Raw genomic sequence first — 13,429 nt, forward strand, 5'->3', positions numbered from 1 at the left:
ATACAAGTGTAATGATTTATAGTAAGTGAGGTTAAGTTTGTACTCACTGCAATTGTCATTGTTTTCCACGATCTCCAAGCTCTTCTTCAGTAAAGCTGATGACATCCTGCTTTATTATCTACTTATAATTAAGATTTCACTTTAACTTTACTGTATTCACTCGTTACTTCTTGTAAAAATGGAATAAAACACGTGTGTTGCGCAGCCAGCTGACTCTGTAGTCTATTGTTCTGCAAACTTCACGCAGTAAATACGTAAGATGTCAAGTGAATAAACAGTACACGACCACGCACAGCTCGATCTGGTACGGTCCACACGGTCGCTAAATTGCGATTGCGATGGATATTAAACAAGAAATGGAGGAAGCATTTGACTATGCTGATCATTGTTCCCAAGAAATTGAAAATCAGTTTATAAATTCTGATATTGTGACTGAGGAGTATAGAGTGCAGGATGTTTTAGTGCCGGTCATCAAGAAGGAGGAAGAGTCAAGTTCAATCGCAGCGGTCAAGAAGGAAGTGATTAGTTTTGAGACAAAAGAACATCGAGCATATCCTGACACACATTTCAACTCACAGAGATTGAAGAAAAGAAAAAACACTAGGAAAAAGCTATTCACCTGCGACAAGTGTGGGAAATTATTTCAATCTGGGGATGGATTTTGGTCCCACAAGAAAACTGCTCATAATAGCAATCCCCAGATTTTGAGCTGCATATATTGCAGCAAGACTTACCTAAAATTCACAGGATTAATTGCTCACATGAAGGCACGACATCGGGGACTTCCAAGAAAAACAGGTAAAGGTGGAGTTAAGGTTGATTTTAATCAATTGATTTTCCGTACTGTTTAATTGATTAAATTACAGGAGCAATACCGACGTGCAGCTTTTGCAAACTGGTGTGCAAGAGCATTGAAGACTTGCAAGAACATGTGGAGGAAATGCATCCACTTCAGAATCGCTTTGAATGTGCGCTCTGCGACTGGTCAACATATTATAAATATTTGATAATTCGCCACATGAAAGTCAATCATATGAAGCAAAAATATGAGGCATGTCGTTTCTGCGCTAAGATATGTCTCAAGAAACGTATCTACTGCCACATATCTGCAAAACATCGTGAACATAAAGCTCTCCAATGTGAGATTTGCAGTAAAACTTTCAAGACTAAGAGAACTTTGAAAAATCACAAACAGACACACTTTGTTCCTGACAAGGAAGATTACGTGAAGTGTCTGTATTGCACGAAGAGTTTCTATAGGCTGAGAAATTTGAGAGAACATGCCAGAGTTTTTCATCGGGGTCTGTCGGCCCGTCCTCAAGGTAGATTTAAGAGATTTTACATAATTAAAATCTTTGTTATATATATATATATATATATATATATATATATATATATTATTTATTTATATATAAAGATGTATTTTAATTACAGGCCCTCCTTTCAAGTGCACGGTTTGCAAGAGGAATCACGACACATTGGATCAATTAATAAACCACGCTGGGGTACATAAGAGATGATAGTTGTTGACGAACGAATGAAATGAATACATACATATATAAAGTTTATTGTTGGCGTTGATGATAAAGGAATTTTGGGAATATATTCCTGGAGAAAAAATCTAAAAATTGGTTCGATGGACAGCTAACTTCAAGGCAAACTTCAAGAAATGCCAAAATGCTAAAGGCGCGCGCGCGACAAACGTCAAAGAAAAGTGTAAATAAAGTTGTGCCAAAGCGATGGAAGAGGATAAAGTGGAGATGTTTCACTATCATCTTGATTACTACCTGGAAACTGAAGATCAGTTTCTACAATCTGATATCGTTATAGAAGAATCTAAGATCCAGGAAGTCATAGTGCCGGTTATTAAAAGGTGAGAGTAAGAAATTTTAAGATACCTTCGCTCTGGACAAGCAGGAGGAAGTGTTCCGGGCAACTACTTTGATCCTGAGCACCGGAAACTAAATTACCACGAAGACAGAGAGAAAAATACGGAATTCATTATAGCAATAATATGTATTTTCTTGCAGGGACTTTCTAAAGGTCAATCCTGAAATGGGACGTTTTGAGGTGAAGGAACCAAAGCTAGAGTTTAAGTGCGAAATTTGTGAATCGAGTTTCAACACTAAACGTGGCCTGCAGGTGCACAATTACTCGCATTCTAAAAAGGGGCATCGTCAGCACCACCCAAAAAAAGTTCGAAAAGAACACTTTTGCGAGAAGTGCAACAAATTTTACAAATCCAGCATGGGAATTTGGTATCACAAGCGGACAGTTCATGTCAACAAACCCGTGATATTGAGCTGTATTTACTGTGGCAATACTTATGAGAAATACACCGGAATGAACAGCCACATGAAGACACGACATCGAGGACTTCCGAGAAAGAAAGGTTGAGCTTGAGCAATATTATTCTCTTATCAAATATATTATATATATATATATTTTATCTTTTACAGGAGCAATTCCCGAGTGCAGCCTCTGCAAAATGGTCTGTAAGAGTATTGAAGATCTGAAAGAACACGTGGAGGTAAAGCATTCACTTGAGGATCGGTTTAAATGTGGTGTTTGTGGTTGGAAGACAAGTTACAAATATATGCTAAGAAATCATATGAAAATGAGACATGGATATACAGAAGGTCGCATCAGAGATCATATGAAAGCTAAAAAGGATATGAGTGAGCATGATAGACATCTAGAGTGTGAGATTTGCAATCAAACATTTAAAACGAAGAGAACCTTGAAAAACCACATGGAAACGCATTTTATTCCTGCCAAGGAAAATTACTTAAAATGTTTGTATTGCCCGAAGAGTTTCTACAGATTGATGAATTTAAGAGAACACGCCAGATACTATCATCGCGGCCTTTCTGCTCGTCCTACAGGTAAATTGTTTGAAATAGACTTTAAATAGAAAGTAATGCAAAGCCCTTTTTTCTTGCAAGGTCCGCCCTTTAAGTGCACATGCTGCGCGGAAGAATACGAAAGGTTGGATGATTTGGTAAAACATGTAGTGATTCATAGAAGATTGTAATAATGTGAAACGCTCTCTTAGCTAATTTGAAATAAAATGAAGTCACCAAGTAAATTTTCAATTTTTCGATTACCACGATACTTCCTTTTCAATTTCTCTACTTTAGAGCAATATAGGAATAATAAAAATCGTCTCGTCAAGAAAATAAGACTGATAACATATGTAATTATAATTATTGTAAAATTTTTTGATGATTTGAAGAACAGGACATTCCGTCGCCTCAATTTTATATTAAACATTTGTCCTTGCATTTGTTTAATAACCGGAAAGGACACCTTTTTAGATTTGGATAAGTCTGGTGTAGATTTTTCTGTGTAAACTATAATTAAAAAGTAGCAAGTGCAGAAGCAAGAAACAAATTTCGTAATTTGGGGCTTCACTGGAATGTGGAAATGAAAATATATCATCTTCCAAAGTGTTTACAAACATTCAGAAACTTTATCCTATAATTAAAGTTTTCAAACTTCTTATGTGAATGATGGTAATTGAATTCTAAAGGTGGACGCATTTGAAGGTTTATAAAAATGTGTGGATGCCCATGAATTCATTGTCGTGAAGTGTTCTTATCTAGACGCACTATGGAAGTTACTGGAATCACCTTCAAGAAGACTATTAACTTTATCAATCGACTGTACTTCACAGTTGGATATCCACCATGTCAGGAGAGAAATCCTCCGACTTTCTTCAAATATCTGGCAAGGAACATCTGGTTTATTATCGCCTATGCCTGGATCTTTTCCGTTGCGTGGGCTCAGTTTCTTTTCGTTGGTGTCCGTCCACTGGAGGCCAACATTTGGGAATACATCGTTCAAGAAGTCACTGTTGGCTATTGCTTCATCGGCCTCACGAAGATGATGATGCTGGCTAAGAGACGAAATGCTTTGGCTAGTCTTTTGCAAAATTATCGCGCCATCTGGCCATCTAAAGTGCAATCGGAAGCCGAGAAAGACGTTCTCGAGTCATACATGCAGTACAATACCTTCTTCGCTCTCTGGTTTTCCATCCTCTCAGTCATCATGGGTTACTTCTGGAATTTGGTTCCTCTCGCCGAAATGGCTTTCGTGTGGATAACCAAAGGCATGGAAATTCGCCAACTGCCATTTAATATTTGGCTGCCCTTTGACATTTTCGGAACGGCCTATCCTTACGTTTATGGCTATCTCTTGTACTCAGCTCATGTCGTTGTAGTTTATCACATCGCCTTCGATTCTCTCTTCTGCATCAGTGTCTCTCATCTCTGCATGCACTACAGACTCCTGCAAGAGGACATCAAAGTGGCTGCGAGAGTGACTGAGAATGGAGAATTTGTCTCTGAAGAAAGTGAGATCTACCTCCGGAACTGCATAGAGAAGCAACAATCCTTGGCGAAGTTTCGAGATGATCTGGCCAACATCTTCACAGATGTAATTTTTGTCAACTTCTTCGTGAGTTCTATTAACATTTGTTCAGTGGGATTCCTTATGGCCACCAATCCGATCTATCACGCAATCAAGTTTTTCATGCTCTTCATCTGTTACCTAATTGAACTATTTCTCTTCTGCTGGTTTGGACAAGAACTTATTGACAATGTGAGTAATTTCAATGGAAACTATTTTTATGGAAAATTTATCACCGAGTGTTTTTCAGAGCATGAAAGTTGCAGATTCAGCATTTGAATGCAAATGGTATTCTTCCTCCCAAAAATTTAAAAAGATGATTACCTATATCATTCATCGAAGTCAAAATCCACAAGTTCTTAACGCTCTGAAATTCTGGGAAATTAGTCTCAAGACTTTCACAAAGGTATAAATATATTGAGCCACTAAACGAGGGAGTGATAACTCAAGTTTATTTACTATAGATTCTAAGTGCGTCATGGTCGTACTTCGCTCTGCTAAATACAGCTCTTGGAGAACTTCCTTACATGAAGCACGAAGGAGGAATTTGAATGTCGCTCCAATGCAGGATTCCCCGTCCATTCAAGTCAAAAAAACATGCTCAAAATTATCATATAAAGTTCACGGTAATTCCTAACGATTTCAATTATTTTTCCATTTGTTACATTATCACATCAGCTCAATGGCACACAAATTATGTCATTTTTTCAGCTTTCTATGTATTATATTTTCACAAAACAGAGGAAATCATTTGCAAAAGTGAGTAAAAACTGCTGAAATTTGGTTCAATGTTACTTGTGGAATAAAACACCTCAAAATCATACAATCAAATTTTAGTTCAATTTCTGATTTGGATTGAGAATCATTAAAATGCACAGACATTTTATCATAAGTTTTCTTCTTATCTATTTCAATAATGTCGTCACTGGAAAGGATATTGATTGCGCAAAGCCGCCAGATAATATTGTGAGTTTTTCGAACTTCTCCAATGGGTTCTTTAAGTGATTATCTTGTAAAAACTTCACACAGGATCCGGACTTTTGCTGCAGAACTCCTCTTCTCTTTGGCGATGACTTAGTGTTTCAGTGCGAAAGATCTCTTGGATTTAACGACTCGTTTATGTACAGCGACTTTCCAGACGATGTTTGTGTCTCTGAGTGTTTGATGAACAGAACGAAAATCAGTGTGGATGGACGAATAGATAAGGACATGCTGTTGTTGAAGTTGCAAGAGAGGATCAGACATGGCTGGTGGCTCCAAATGCTGCCTGACTTTGTTGACTACTGCTTCAGTGAGTCTCAACAGCAAAAAGAAGAACTACAGATGGGAAATTCTACTGCGAAAGTACACTGTCGTCCAAATTCTCTCTTTATAATTGACTGTATTTACTTGAAATTGTTCGGAAACTGCCCGGAAGAAATTTGGCAGGATAGTGAGTCAAGAGATTTAGCGGAAAATCTGCTGATACTTACAAGAATTCTCTTTTTTCAGCCGAGAGATGTCGACATCTGAGAAACTACGTAATTGAATGCACCAACCAAAATTAGTACTTCTTTTAAGCACACACTTGCTTGGAATCCTGCTTGGAACTGCTGAATTCTACATTCAAAAAATCTCTCAAGTATTTGCTTATTAAATGTTATATGCTATTAAATGTTAGGTTCTCATAATATTCCTTTTATTTCTCTTCTAAAAATATATTCATATCAAAATGCAAAATCGTATGATTTGTAAAAATCTTTTGCAATCAAACATAACTTCTGTTCGTTTAAGGCGTTCAAGGGTATTTCCTCTGTAGGAGGTGTATGTAGCATAATATTAGCGTTGACACAGGTCAGAAGCTTAACTGGAATAGGGTTACATTTATGAATATATTCACAGTCACTGCTATTGAGAGTTAATAGCTTTTCTTCGGTCAAAGGAAAGCACTTTGATTGACATTGAGCTGACATTACAATTGATTTCCCAATGAATTGAACACCAAACTTTCCAAAAAAAAACATAATTTGCAATAGTTTTGCAAAACCTTTCGACGTCATTCTTTATTTACGAAAAGAACAATAAATTCTACATGAAATTATCTTTCTTAAGTGATTTATGTAGCACTGTAATGTAATACTATAGCATAGTTGGGAAATACAAATGTTCATAAAATAGGATTTGTGAAATATATTAAGTATATTTAAGGCTACACGTCCTGCATTATATGTACGTTATATTGGTTAAATAAGTTGTTGACACTACATATAAAAACCCACAAGGGCAGACCTTCATGGGCAGAGAAAATTAATGTATGTGCAAAAGTGAGTCATTTATGCGCTCCTCTGAATTAATTCTAAAGACATTAAAAGAATTGTGTGGGTTAAAATTCTAACACGATAAGCTGCTCACATCGAGTAATCACAAAATCATTTACAGGTACGTCACATCTCTTTGACTTCAATTAGCATTAGCATATCCTGATGAAAGGCAGGGAATGGCATGAGGTCCATTGCATCACCTTAAGAGCCTGATGGGTCCTAATACTGTCATCGCGTGGTCCAGGGACTTCGACGAGGGGTATATAGAACTATACTCCTCCAAGTCGGGCCTACTTCTTGATCAAGCTCTTCATGCGCCGCCCCAGGCGGTTTATGAACGTTTTCTTGTTCGGTTCCGACGAAATGGATCCCTGCCGACTGGATGTTGAGGACTTGTCCTCTTCGGAGTTGTAGGCCGTGTCATCGTTGCTTTTCAAAGTGTTGTCCACCACCATTGTTTCACTCTCGCAGAACTTCTCCCCTGGCGAGGGACTGGCAGGGGTAGGACTCTCTGGTGGATCCTGGAGGAGGCTCTCAAGACTCCTGCTGCAATTCCCATCTTCAACCACAGTCTCAGGCTTGCTGCCTGGTTTCTCGTCAAGAAGATCTTCCAAGCTTCGAGATATTCTGTTTGTCCGATCGGTCTCAGCGCCCCTGGCTCTTCTCTGAGCGGTGTCGGGAACTTCAGAAGCTGCTCTCTCGCTTGTCGATTGTTCTCCATTAGCTTCCTCACATCCTGCCATGTCCAACAGACCATCTAGACTCTGACTACGTGAGCTGATCGTCGGCGGAAGAGGTGGTCTTCGTGTCAATGCACTGGGGCCTCGTGGAACCGGCAGCGGACGCCTTTGAGGTGTCGTGGGTCGCCCTATTCTGCTAGCTGGATGTCCTGTGATGAGATGACGGGCTGGACTAGGAGAGCCACGGAGACGGTGACGTGAATTCGAGGCTGGGGGGCCATCTAGTCAATCCGAAACCCGCCCATTATCCCCGCCCTTGTTAGAATCATTGCTGTGCATTCTCTGGTAAATAGGCGGATTCTGACGAGTAGTGGATGCAGTACTAGGTGTACTAGGAGTCCCGTCGCCTCTCAAAGGTCCTCTAATTGGGTATCCGTCTGTCTTCATATTCAATTCACCTCGCATGAACCTTCAAATAAGTGCGTATTAAATCGTTTGTTGATGTAGAGTTCGATCTCAAAATCTCACCTCTCAAGTTTGTCCACGCAAGCATCCTGATAATCATGAATCCAGCGCACACCGTTAAAATGGCAAACACTCCTCATATCCTCAGGCAATTGCTCAGGCTCCGGCCATGAGAAGTTATCAATGATGGGGATGATGTTGCAGTTAGAATTGAGAGCTGCCACAATCTCTCGATGTACCCAATCCTTGCAGTCAGTGTCTTCAACGCAACGCTCCAGAGCGCGCGGGGTTAAGACCAGGATAAAGTGCTTAGCTTGACGAATGCTCTGCAACAGATTGTTGTCAAACTTGCCCGCTTCTAATCGCTCCACGTCAATGAATACAGAAAAGCCGCGCAACTGAAGATGGACCTATGCAAATATAGTTCAGAGAGAGTTGAAATTGAAAGTAAGTTTTCGGCACACTACCTTTAAAAGACTGGCGAGTTGAGATCCATTGCTCCGGCGGTAGCTGACGAAAACATCTAAGGTCTTGTCTAGATTCTCCTCAGAAGAAAGGCACATTGAGGACTCGATCCCTAGAAATAACATGAAAGACATTGATAAGCACCCACTCAATTTAGTATATGATGAGATAGAGCTTTCACAAAATCAGAAAATACTAGCATACCTTTGATGTTGTTAAGTATCCTTAAGCGGTGAATGGAGTTCGTAATACCGCATTCTGATATCAATTGATCATCATTGAGGTGTCTCAAAGACTCCTTATCAACACCAGCATTCAACATTGAGTACGTGTAGATGCTGTACTCCATTCCGATGCTCTGCAAAAGATTATTGAGATTCGCAGAGTCACGAGATGAGTAATCAGCCATTTTCTTCAAGTTCTGCATCTCTCGCATGAATCTCTTTCTCTGAATCCCATTAACGATCCCAATGTCTTCTCTCAGGTTCTCCTCATTCAGTTGCAACAGCAAATCACCGTCTACTCGAGACTCGTAGAAGTTCCTCTCGTAGTCTGCGAAACCGATTTGTTTCACCCACTCGCGAACATCCTCGGTGGTCCAGAGGGGGACTTGTTGGGAGAGTTTGTGGGGCACTTCTTCCCCGATGAGTCTCAGAGCTTGAGCTGCGAATTTTGAAGCGATAGCATTTGGGCAGGACGCTACATTCTTCAAGGGTTCAATGGCGCCAATCTCTCGGAATATCTCAGTGTTACCCTGCTCTTTTTTTATTCCTGCCTCCATACAGAAATGGAAGGCGGCCAGATTGCGAGCTTCCTCGCGTTTACTGCTCAAAACAGGAACAAGACGTTGTAGCCAATGTTTACTCTGACCATGAGCATGGGCGAGATTAGACTTGGCGAATTCGGAGGGATTGTGTGAAGTCACGAAGGGTTCCACGAGATCCAGAGTGCCTGACTTGAGAACCTCAGCTTCGATCTCTTTGTTGGCCACAAGTACGGCGATCGCCAGGCAAGCGTAGTACTTGATGTTATCGTCATCGTGAAAAGCGAGCGGGAAGAGCCACATGGGCACCTTTCGGTTTATCATCGCTTCCTGGTTCTCAGCTCCACCGTACAAAGACAGATTGGCCAGAGCTCCAGCGCAGTGGCGCAGAGTCTCCACGTCGTTCTTCCGGCACTCAAATAGCACCGCATCGAGTCCACCAAGTCTGATCACATCTGAGCACGTGCCCTCACTGTGTTTGAACAGGTGCTCCAGGATGCCCGTGCCCACACGACTATGATCTGTCTTGGTGTCTTTTGTGCACACGCACGCCACATTGACCACCTTCTCGAGCCCATTCTCCACAACATGAGAACGATTCTCTGTGGTCAGGCACTGTTCCAGGAGTCTCGCTGAGGAGAACTGGATGTCTTTGTCACCCTCAACGCAATTGCGCATCAACAGATCCAACCCTCCCGTCGATCTGAGCTCATTACACAGTGTATACCCCAATTCATGGCCATGAGTAGGCACTGCCCAGGCTTTCCGGATGATATCATTGATTTTATCCAACACTGGTGGGGCCTTCATCTTATGGTCTGTCAACTGGAGACTCTTAACGTATTTGTCCAAGCAAGTTGAGTACTTGGAAATGGCTCGTTCCACATCTTTAGAAGTACTTCCTGAGCACAGGCTCTCAAGATCCTCGAATCCACCAAAGTGTTCGTCCTCAAAGCCGTTTGTCTTTCGGCTAGAGGAGGAAATCATTGCAGCACCAGTACAGATACCCTTCTTTGTGATGGTGAAATTCGACTGACTCGCGGAACTCACGTGCTTCTCGTGATTGAAGATTCCAGAGGAGGTCACAGTCTGACGCTGCTGAGCTTGCGAAATGGCTTTCTTTTCGGCGCTGTAACGTTCAAAAGAATTCATTAGCAACGATCTTGCTCCCCGCATGATTAACGATAGAACTTACGTAAATGTATCACTCTGCACTTTCATAGAAGCTGCAGCCACACTGTTGGATTCCTGTTGTTGTAACTCCCCAGATTTCAACGATCGGGCTTCCTGTTCAGGACAGAAGGAAGTCATTGAGATAATTGAAGTGATATTAAGAGGATTATTGCTAAAAATACGCCAGTGACAGAATTTCTGGCAATTGGCCTGAAATCATCAGATCGCTGCTAAAAATACCCTTCGCGAGAGATTTACCTCAACAATGGGAATCTCACGGACTGTGGGAGACAGAGGACTCTCCACGATGGAGATTCGCGGGCTCTGGAGTGGACTAGCGGTCCGAGAGCGGTTCTGCGGCGGTGGTGAGATCGGCATTTCGACCACAGGACTAGGACTGCGCGTGGGCACAAAGTCTGATTGGCCGGTGGAGCGAAAGATGCCCTTCCGCACTGGCCAGGGCGCCTTATTCGACATCTTTACCGCGATGCGATTTGCAAGCAACTGACCGAGTGACTCTCAATTAGCGGACAGGTGCCGAGACAAATATAGTAATCACCACTGAGTCGCCAAGTTTTTCACACTCTTGGGCAAGGCTGCTAAATCGTGCACTCGATGCACTCCTTTATTAATTTCTACTTATTCCGACTAATGGGATCGAGAAGTGTAGATTTAATAACGCGATTCTAGTCTTGTTGAGCAACCAAAAACAACTGAAATATTTTCATTCAGTGTCGCTCAACGGGAGCTTTTGATTACGAAAGTCAATGTGCGTGTGTGTGGGAAAATTAGTGGCAAGATGGTTTACGCAGACTCAAGATTTGAATTCTTTGTTGTATATTGTTGTCACCTAATCCTCAAATTTCATAATGGCACAAATCTGTTTTCGTTCCATTAGTTATATTTCATGGAATAACTTAAGAATAAGTATAAAAAAACTTGCCTTGATTTTAAAATTCTGAGCACATGATTGGCTTTAATAGTTTTTATGTCAAACTTAAGGAAATTTCCGTAGGAATACATAATTAATAATTGATTTGCAACATAAATTTACAATTAAGCAAACTTTTACGAATATTGCAAATGTTAAATACATAGTAATTTACAAGAATATTCCAAGCAGATAAAGAAAATGAAATTTGTTTTATAAACACATAGTAAAACACAAGTAGAAAAAAACCATCTTGAACCATGACAATAGCCGTGATGATTTGGTCAATATCAATATTTTCCGAGGGAGAATTTCGCCGATCGTCGTCATCGCGTGTTATTTTCTTTGCATAAAGTGGAGAAAAAGCATCTCTTGAACGAAAATTTGAATAATTAAAAATAAAACAGAAAGAATTGACGTCCAACAAGACGCACAGTTTCTTTCACACTTGCGACCTCGAATATTATTAATTTTCCGCCAATTTTCGCCCCTCCCACGACAAACATACATATGAATGTATGTATGTTTAAAGACCATCGATCGCAGTGGAGACGGCGGTCTTTTTTCGTGCATCGATTTTCCACACAGCGGGATTTTCTATGGCTCACCGTAAGTTTGTCACTGCACAAGCCTCGAATGGTTCTTCCGGGAAAACTCATTGAGCGACATGCTGAGAAAATGACCCGAAGCATTTTCTCGCATTTTCCGTGACTTATAGGGATTTTTAGTTACATTTTCAACTCTACTTTTGACAATTGAATTATCGATTTTGAGTGCAATGGACGGAAAGGAGCACTGAAAGTCACATTGTGCAGACCGAAGGAATGTCGTCAGCTGACTGAGGAGAAATTCAGTGGAAAATCCCTTCGATGGGCGTTTTCACCACTTTCGTGAGCTGTCGTGCAGGAGAAAAACACTCACTTTGAGCATCGCCGCATTCGCTTCAGCCGAAACTCCATCCACTTCTAGACGATTTCTCATGGCAGAAGCGGCCTTTGACTCCTGATAATCCAGATCACCGGCTTGAAGGCGCTTCATCTCGGCTGAATTTGTTGAAGCTTGCTCACTGCTAAAGCCATCAGTCACAACTTTCGTTTTGGATGCCGATGTCATGCTCTTCTGCTCAAATTTCACTGTATCCATGCTGCCAGTAGTGGTGGCCAAATCTCCAGCCACAGAGGACGAAAGAGGTGGCGAGAGGTCAAGTTGGAGGTCAGTGTCTGAGTTGTCACCGTCAGGAAAGGTGACCAGAGGTTGGTCGTCTCGACTGTCCACAAGATTCTCCAAAGAGGACCGAATTTTGCTGCAAAAGTAAAGGCACAATATATTTATAAGTGACTTGAATGTTTCTTTTCATATCTAAAGTGCGAAAGCACTCAGATAATGGTTTTATAAATAAATTTATAATAGAGCTTTCACCAGGCGCCTCCACCTGAACTTTGCCTACCTCTTCAATTGGTTCATCGTGGACGCCTGTGTTGTCCTTCCCATCGAGGCGAGATTGTTAATCTCCGTCATGGAGTTCTTAAAATCGGTGAGATTTCGCTGGAGAGCAGTGGCTTTCATCTCTGATGTCGATGATGACGATGTGACGTGATGGAGGCGCTGTGACGATGATGTCTTGGCCACACGAGATGTTGTCGTGGACGATGAACTGCTCGAAGAAGTGCTACTGTTAACCACCTGCAAAGATCAACACAAGAGACTAGTTAGCAGCTGTTTGTTTGTTAAATTCATGCCGTCATGTATCTAATTATAACGCGTGTCACTTTTCTCGTCAACTGAGAATTGATTGCGTGTTCCGCGAGCGATCTAACAATGCATCACATATTTGACTCAATTCTAATTGAGCTTTAAATGGTCTCTAGTGAGAAAAATTACCTCGCGGTTTATTAATGGCTATTTTTAAGCTTGAAGAAAATTGCACAAGATCGCACGTCTGCCGAATGTTCGAGAGACACGTAAAAAGATCGTTCGGTTTCAATCACCAAATTTCGTGGCACAGTTCAAGGGTTCTTCGGAAAGAATCACACTAAGAATTAATGTTAAATTGCGCGGAAATGGCGATTAGAATTCGTTCGTTAAGATTCCTCGTCAATCGAAGTCTCTAATGCGACTGCGGTGGCTTGGCAAGCTCATGGAGTGATCTTCTCTTCGCGACATGTGAAGATATACATACATATATGTGTAGGAGATGCTGAGCTGAAGTGAGTGTGTGAAACACGTAATTTTGTTGACTTTC

The 13,429-nt window shown here is 41.1% G+C and overlaps 5 protein-coding genes across 14 annotated transcripts in view; 3 read left to right on the plus strand and 2 right to left on the minus strand.

The window, feature by feature from the left end:
• Positions 1–135: 135 nt before the first annotated feature.
• On the plus strand, positions 136–1,546 carry LOC132261322 (zinc finger protein 62-like). Its single transcript, XM_059760105.1, has 3 exons — positions 136–798; positions 867–1,322; positions 1,435–1,546. Exons 1-3 carry the CDS (start codon positions 339–341, stop codon positions 1,518–1,520), a joined length of 1,002 nt encoding a protein of 333 aa, XP_059616088.1. The 5' UTR covers positions 136–338; the 3' UTR covers positions 1,521–1,546.
• Positions 1,547–1,739: 193 nt separating this feature from the next.
• Positions 1,740–3,077, plus strand: LOC132261320 (zinc finger protein 782-like). The gene is made up of 4 exons (XM_059760104.1): positions 1,740–1,873; positions 2,031–2,392; positions 2,460–2,885; positions 2,946–3,077. Exons 1-4 carry the CDS (start codon positions 1,740–1,742, stop codon positions 3,032–3,034), a joined length of 1,011 nt encoding a protein of 336 aa, XP_059616087.1. The 3' UTR covers positions 3,035–3,077.
• A 535-nt stretch (positions 3,078–3,612) lies between these two features.
• Positions 3,613–4,961, plus strand: LOC132259198 (odorant receptor 4-like). The gene is made up of 3 exons (XM_059756751.1): positions 3,613–4,602; positions 4,661–4,816; positions 4,875–4,961. The coding sequence occupies exons 1-3, from the start codon at positions 3,613–3,615 to the stop codon at positions 4,959–4,961; spliced, it is 1,233 nt and encodes a 410-aa protein (XP_059612734.1).
• A 1,461-nt stretch (positions 4,962–6,422) lies between these two features.
• On the minus strand, positions 6,423–7,675 carry LOC132259200 (bromodomain-containing protein 4A-like; the record flags this gene model as incomplete). Its single annotated transcript, XM_059756752.1, has 1 exon — positions 6,423–7,675. A coding segment is annotated over one exon (675 nt), but the record flags the coding sequence as incomplete, so codon positions are not given.
• The window catches only part of LOC132261294 (NAD(+) hydrolase sarm1), a 53,282-nt gene continuing 47,526 nt past the window's right edge, over positions 7,674–13,429 (minus strand). For 9 of the 10 annotated variants that reach the window (XM_059760061.1, XM_059760059.1, XM_059760058.1 and 6 more), the window contains exons 3-9: positions 12,635–12,870; positions 12,109–12,490; positions 10,279–10,370; positions 8,525–10,212; positions 8,323–8,432; positions 7,919–8,265; positions 7,674–7,859 (exon numbers count right to left, since the gene is read on the minus strand). In XM_059760061.1, coding sequence (XP_059616044.1) covers positions 7,676–7,859; positions 7,919–8,265; positions 8,323–8,432; positions 8,525–10,212; positions 10,279–10,370; positions 12,109–12,490; positions 12,635–12,870 — 3,039 coding nt within the window. In that variant the 3' untranslated portion in view covers positions 7,674–7,675. Of the gene's footprint in view, positions 7,860–7,918; positions 8,266–8,322; positions 8,433–8,524; positions 10,213–10,278; positions 10,371–12,108; positions 12,491–12,634; positions 12,871–13,068; positions 13,300–13,429 lie in introns of those variants that run through there. The other variant, XM_059760063.1, reaches the window with a different exon arrangement.

The sequence above is a fragment of the Phlebotomus argentipes genome, unplaced genomic scaffold (genome assembly GCF_947086385.1).
Source record: "Phlebotomus argentipes unplaced genomic scaffold, Phlebotomus argentipes genome assembly scaffold_18, whole genome shotgun sequence".
Lineage (NCBI taxonomy): Eukaryota > Metazoa > Arthropoda > Insecta > Diptera > Psychodidae > Phlebotomus > Phlebotomus argentipes.

Coding starts and splice junctions, on each gene's coding strand:
- LOC132261322 (XM_059760105.1), top strand. CDS start 339: ATGGATATTAAACAAGAAATGGAGGAAGCATTTGACTATGCTGATCAT. Junction 799..866: donor GGGACTTCCAAGAAAAACAG/GTAAAGGTGGAG, acceptor ATTAAATTACAG/GAGCAATACCGACGTGCAGC. Junction 1,323..1,434: donor TCTGTCGGCCCGTCCTCAAG/GTAGATTTAAGA, acceptor TTTTAATTACAG/GCCCTCCTTTCAAGTGCACG.
- LOC132261320 (XM_059760104.1), top strand. CDS start 1,740: ATGGAAGAGGATAAAGTGGAGATGTTTCACTATCATCTTGATTACTAC. Junction 1,874..2,030: donor ATAGTGCCGGTTATTAAAAG/GTGAGAGTAAGA, acceptor ATTTTCTTGCAG/GGACTTTCTAAAGGTCAATC. Junction 2,886..2,945: donor CCTTTCTGCTCGTCCTACAG/GTAAATTGTTTG, acceptor TTTTCTTGCAAG/GTCCGCCCTTTAAGTGCACA.
- LOC132259198 (XM_059756751.1), top strand. CDS start 3,613: ATGGAAGTTACTGGAATCACCTTCAAGAAGACTATTAACTTTATCAAT. Junction 4,603..4,660: donor GACAAGAACTTATTGACAAT/GTGAGTAATTTC, acceptor AGTGTTTTTCAG/AGCATGAAAGTTGCAGATTC. Junction 4,817..4,874: donor GTCTCAAGACTTTCACAAAG/GTATAAATATAT, acceptor TATTTACTATAG/ATTCTAAGTGCGTCATGGTC.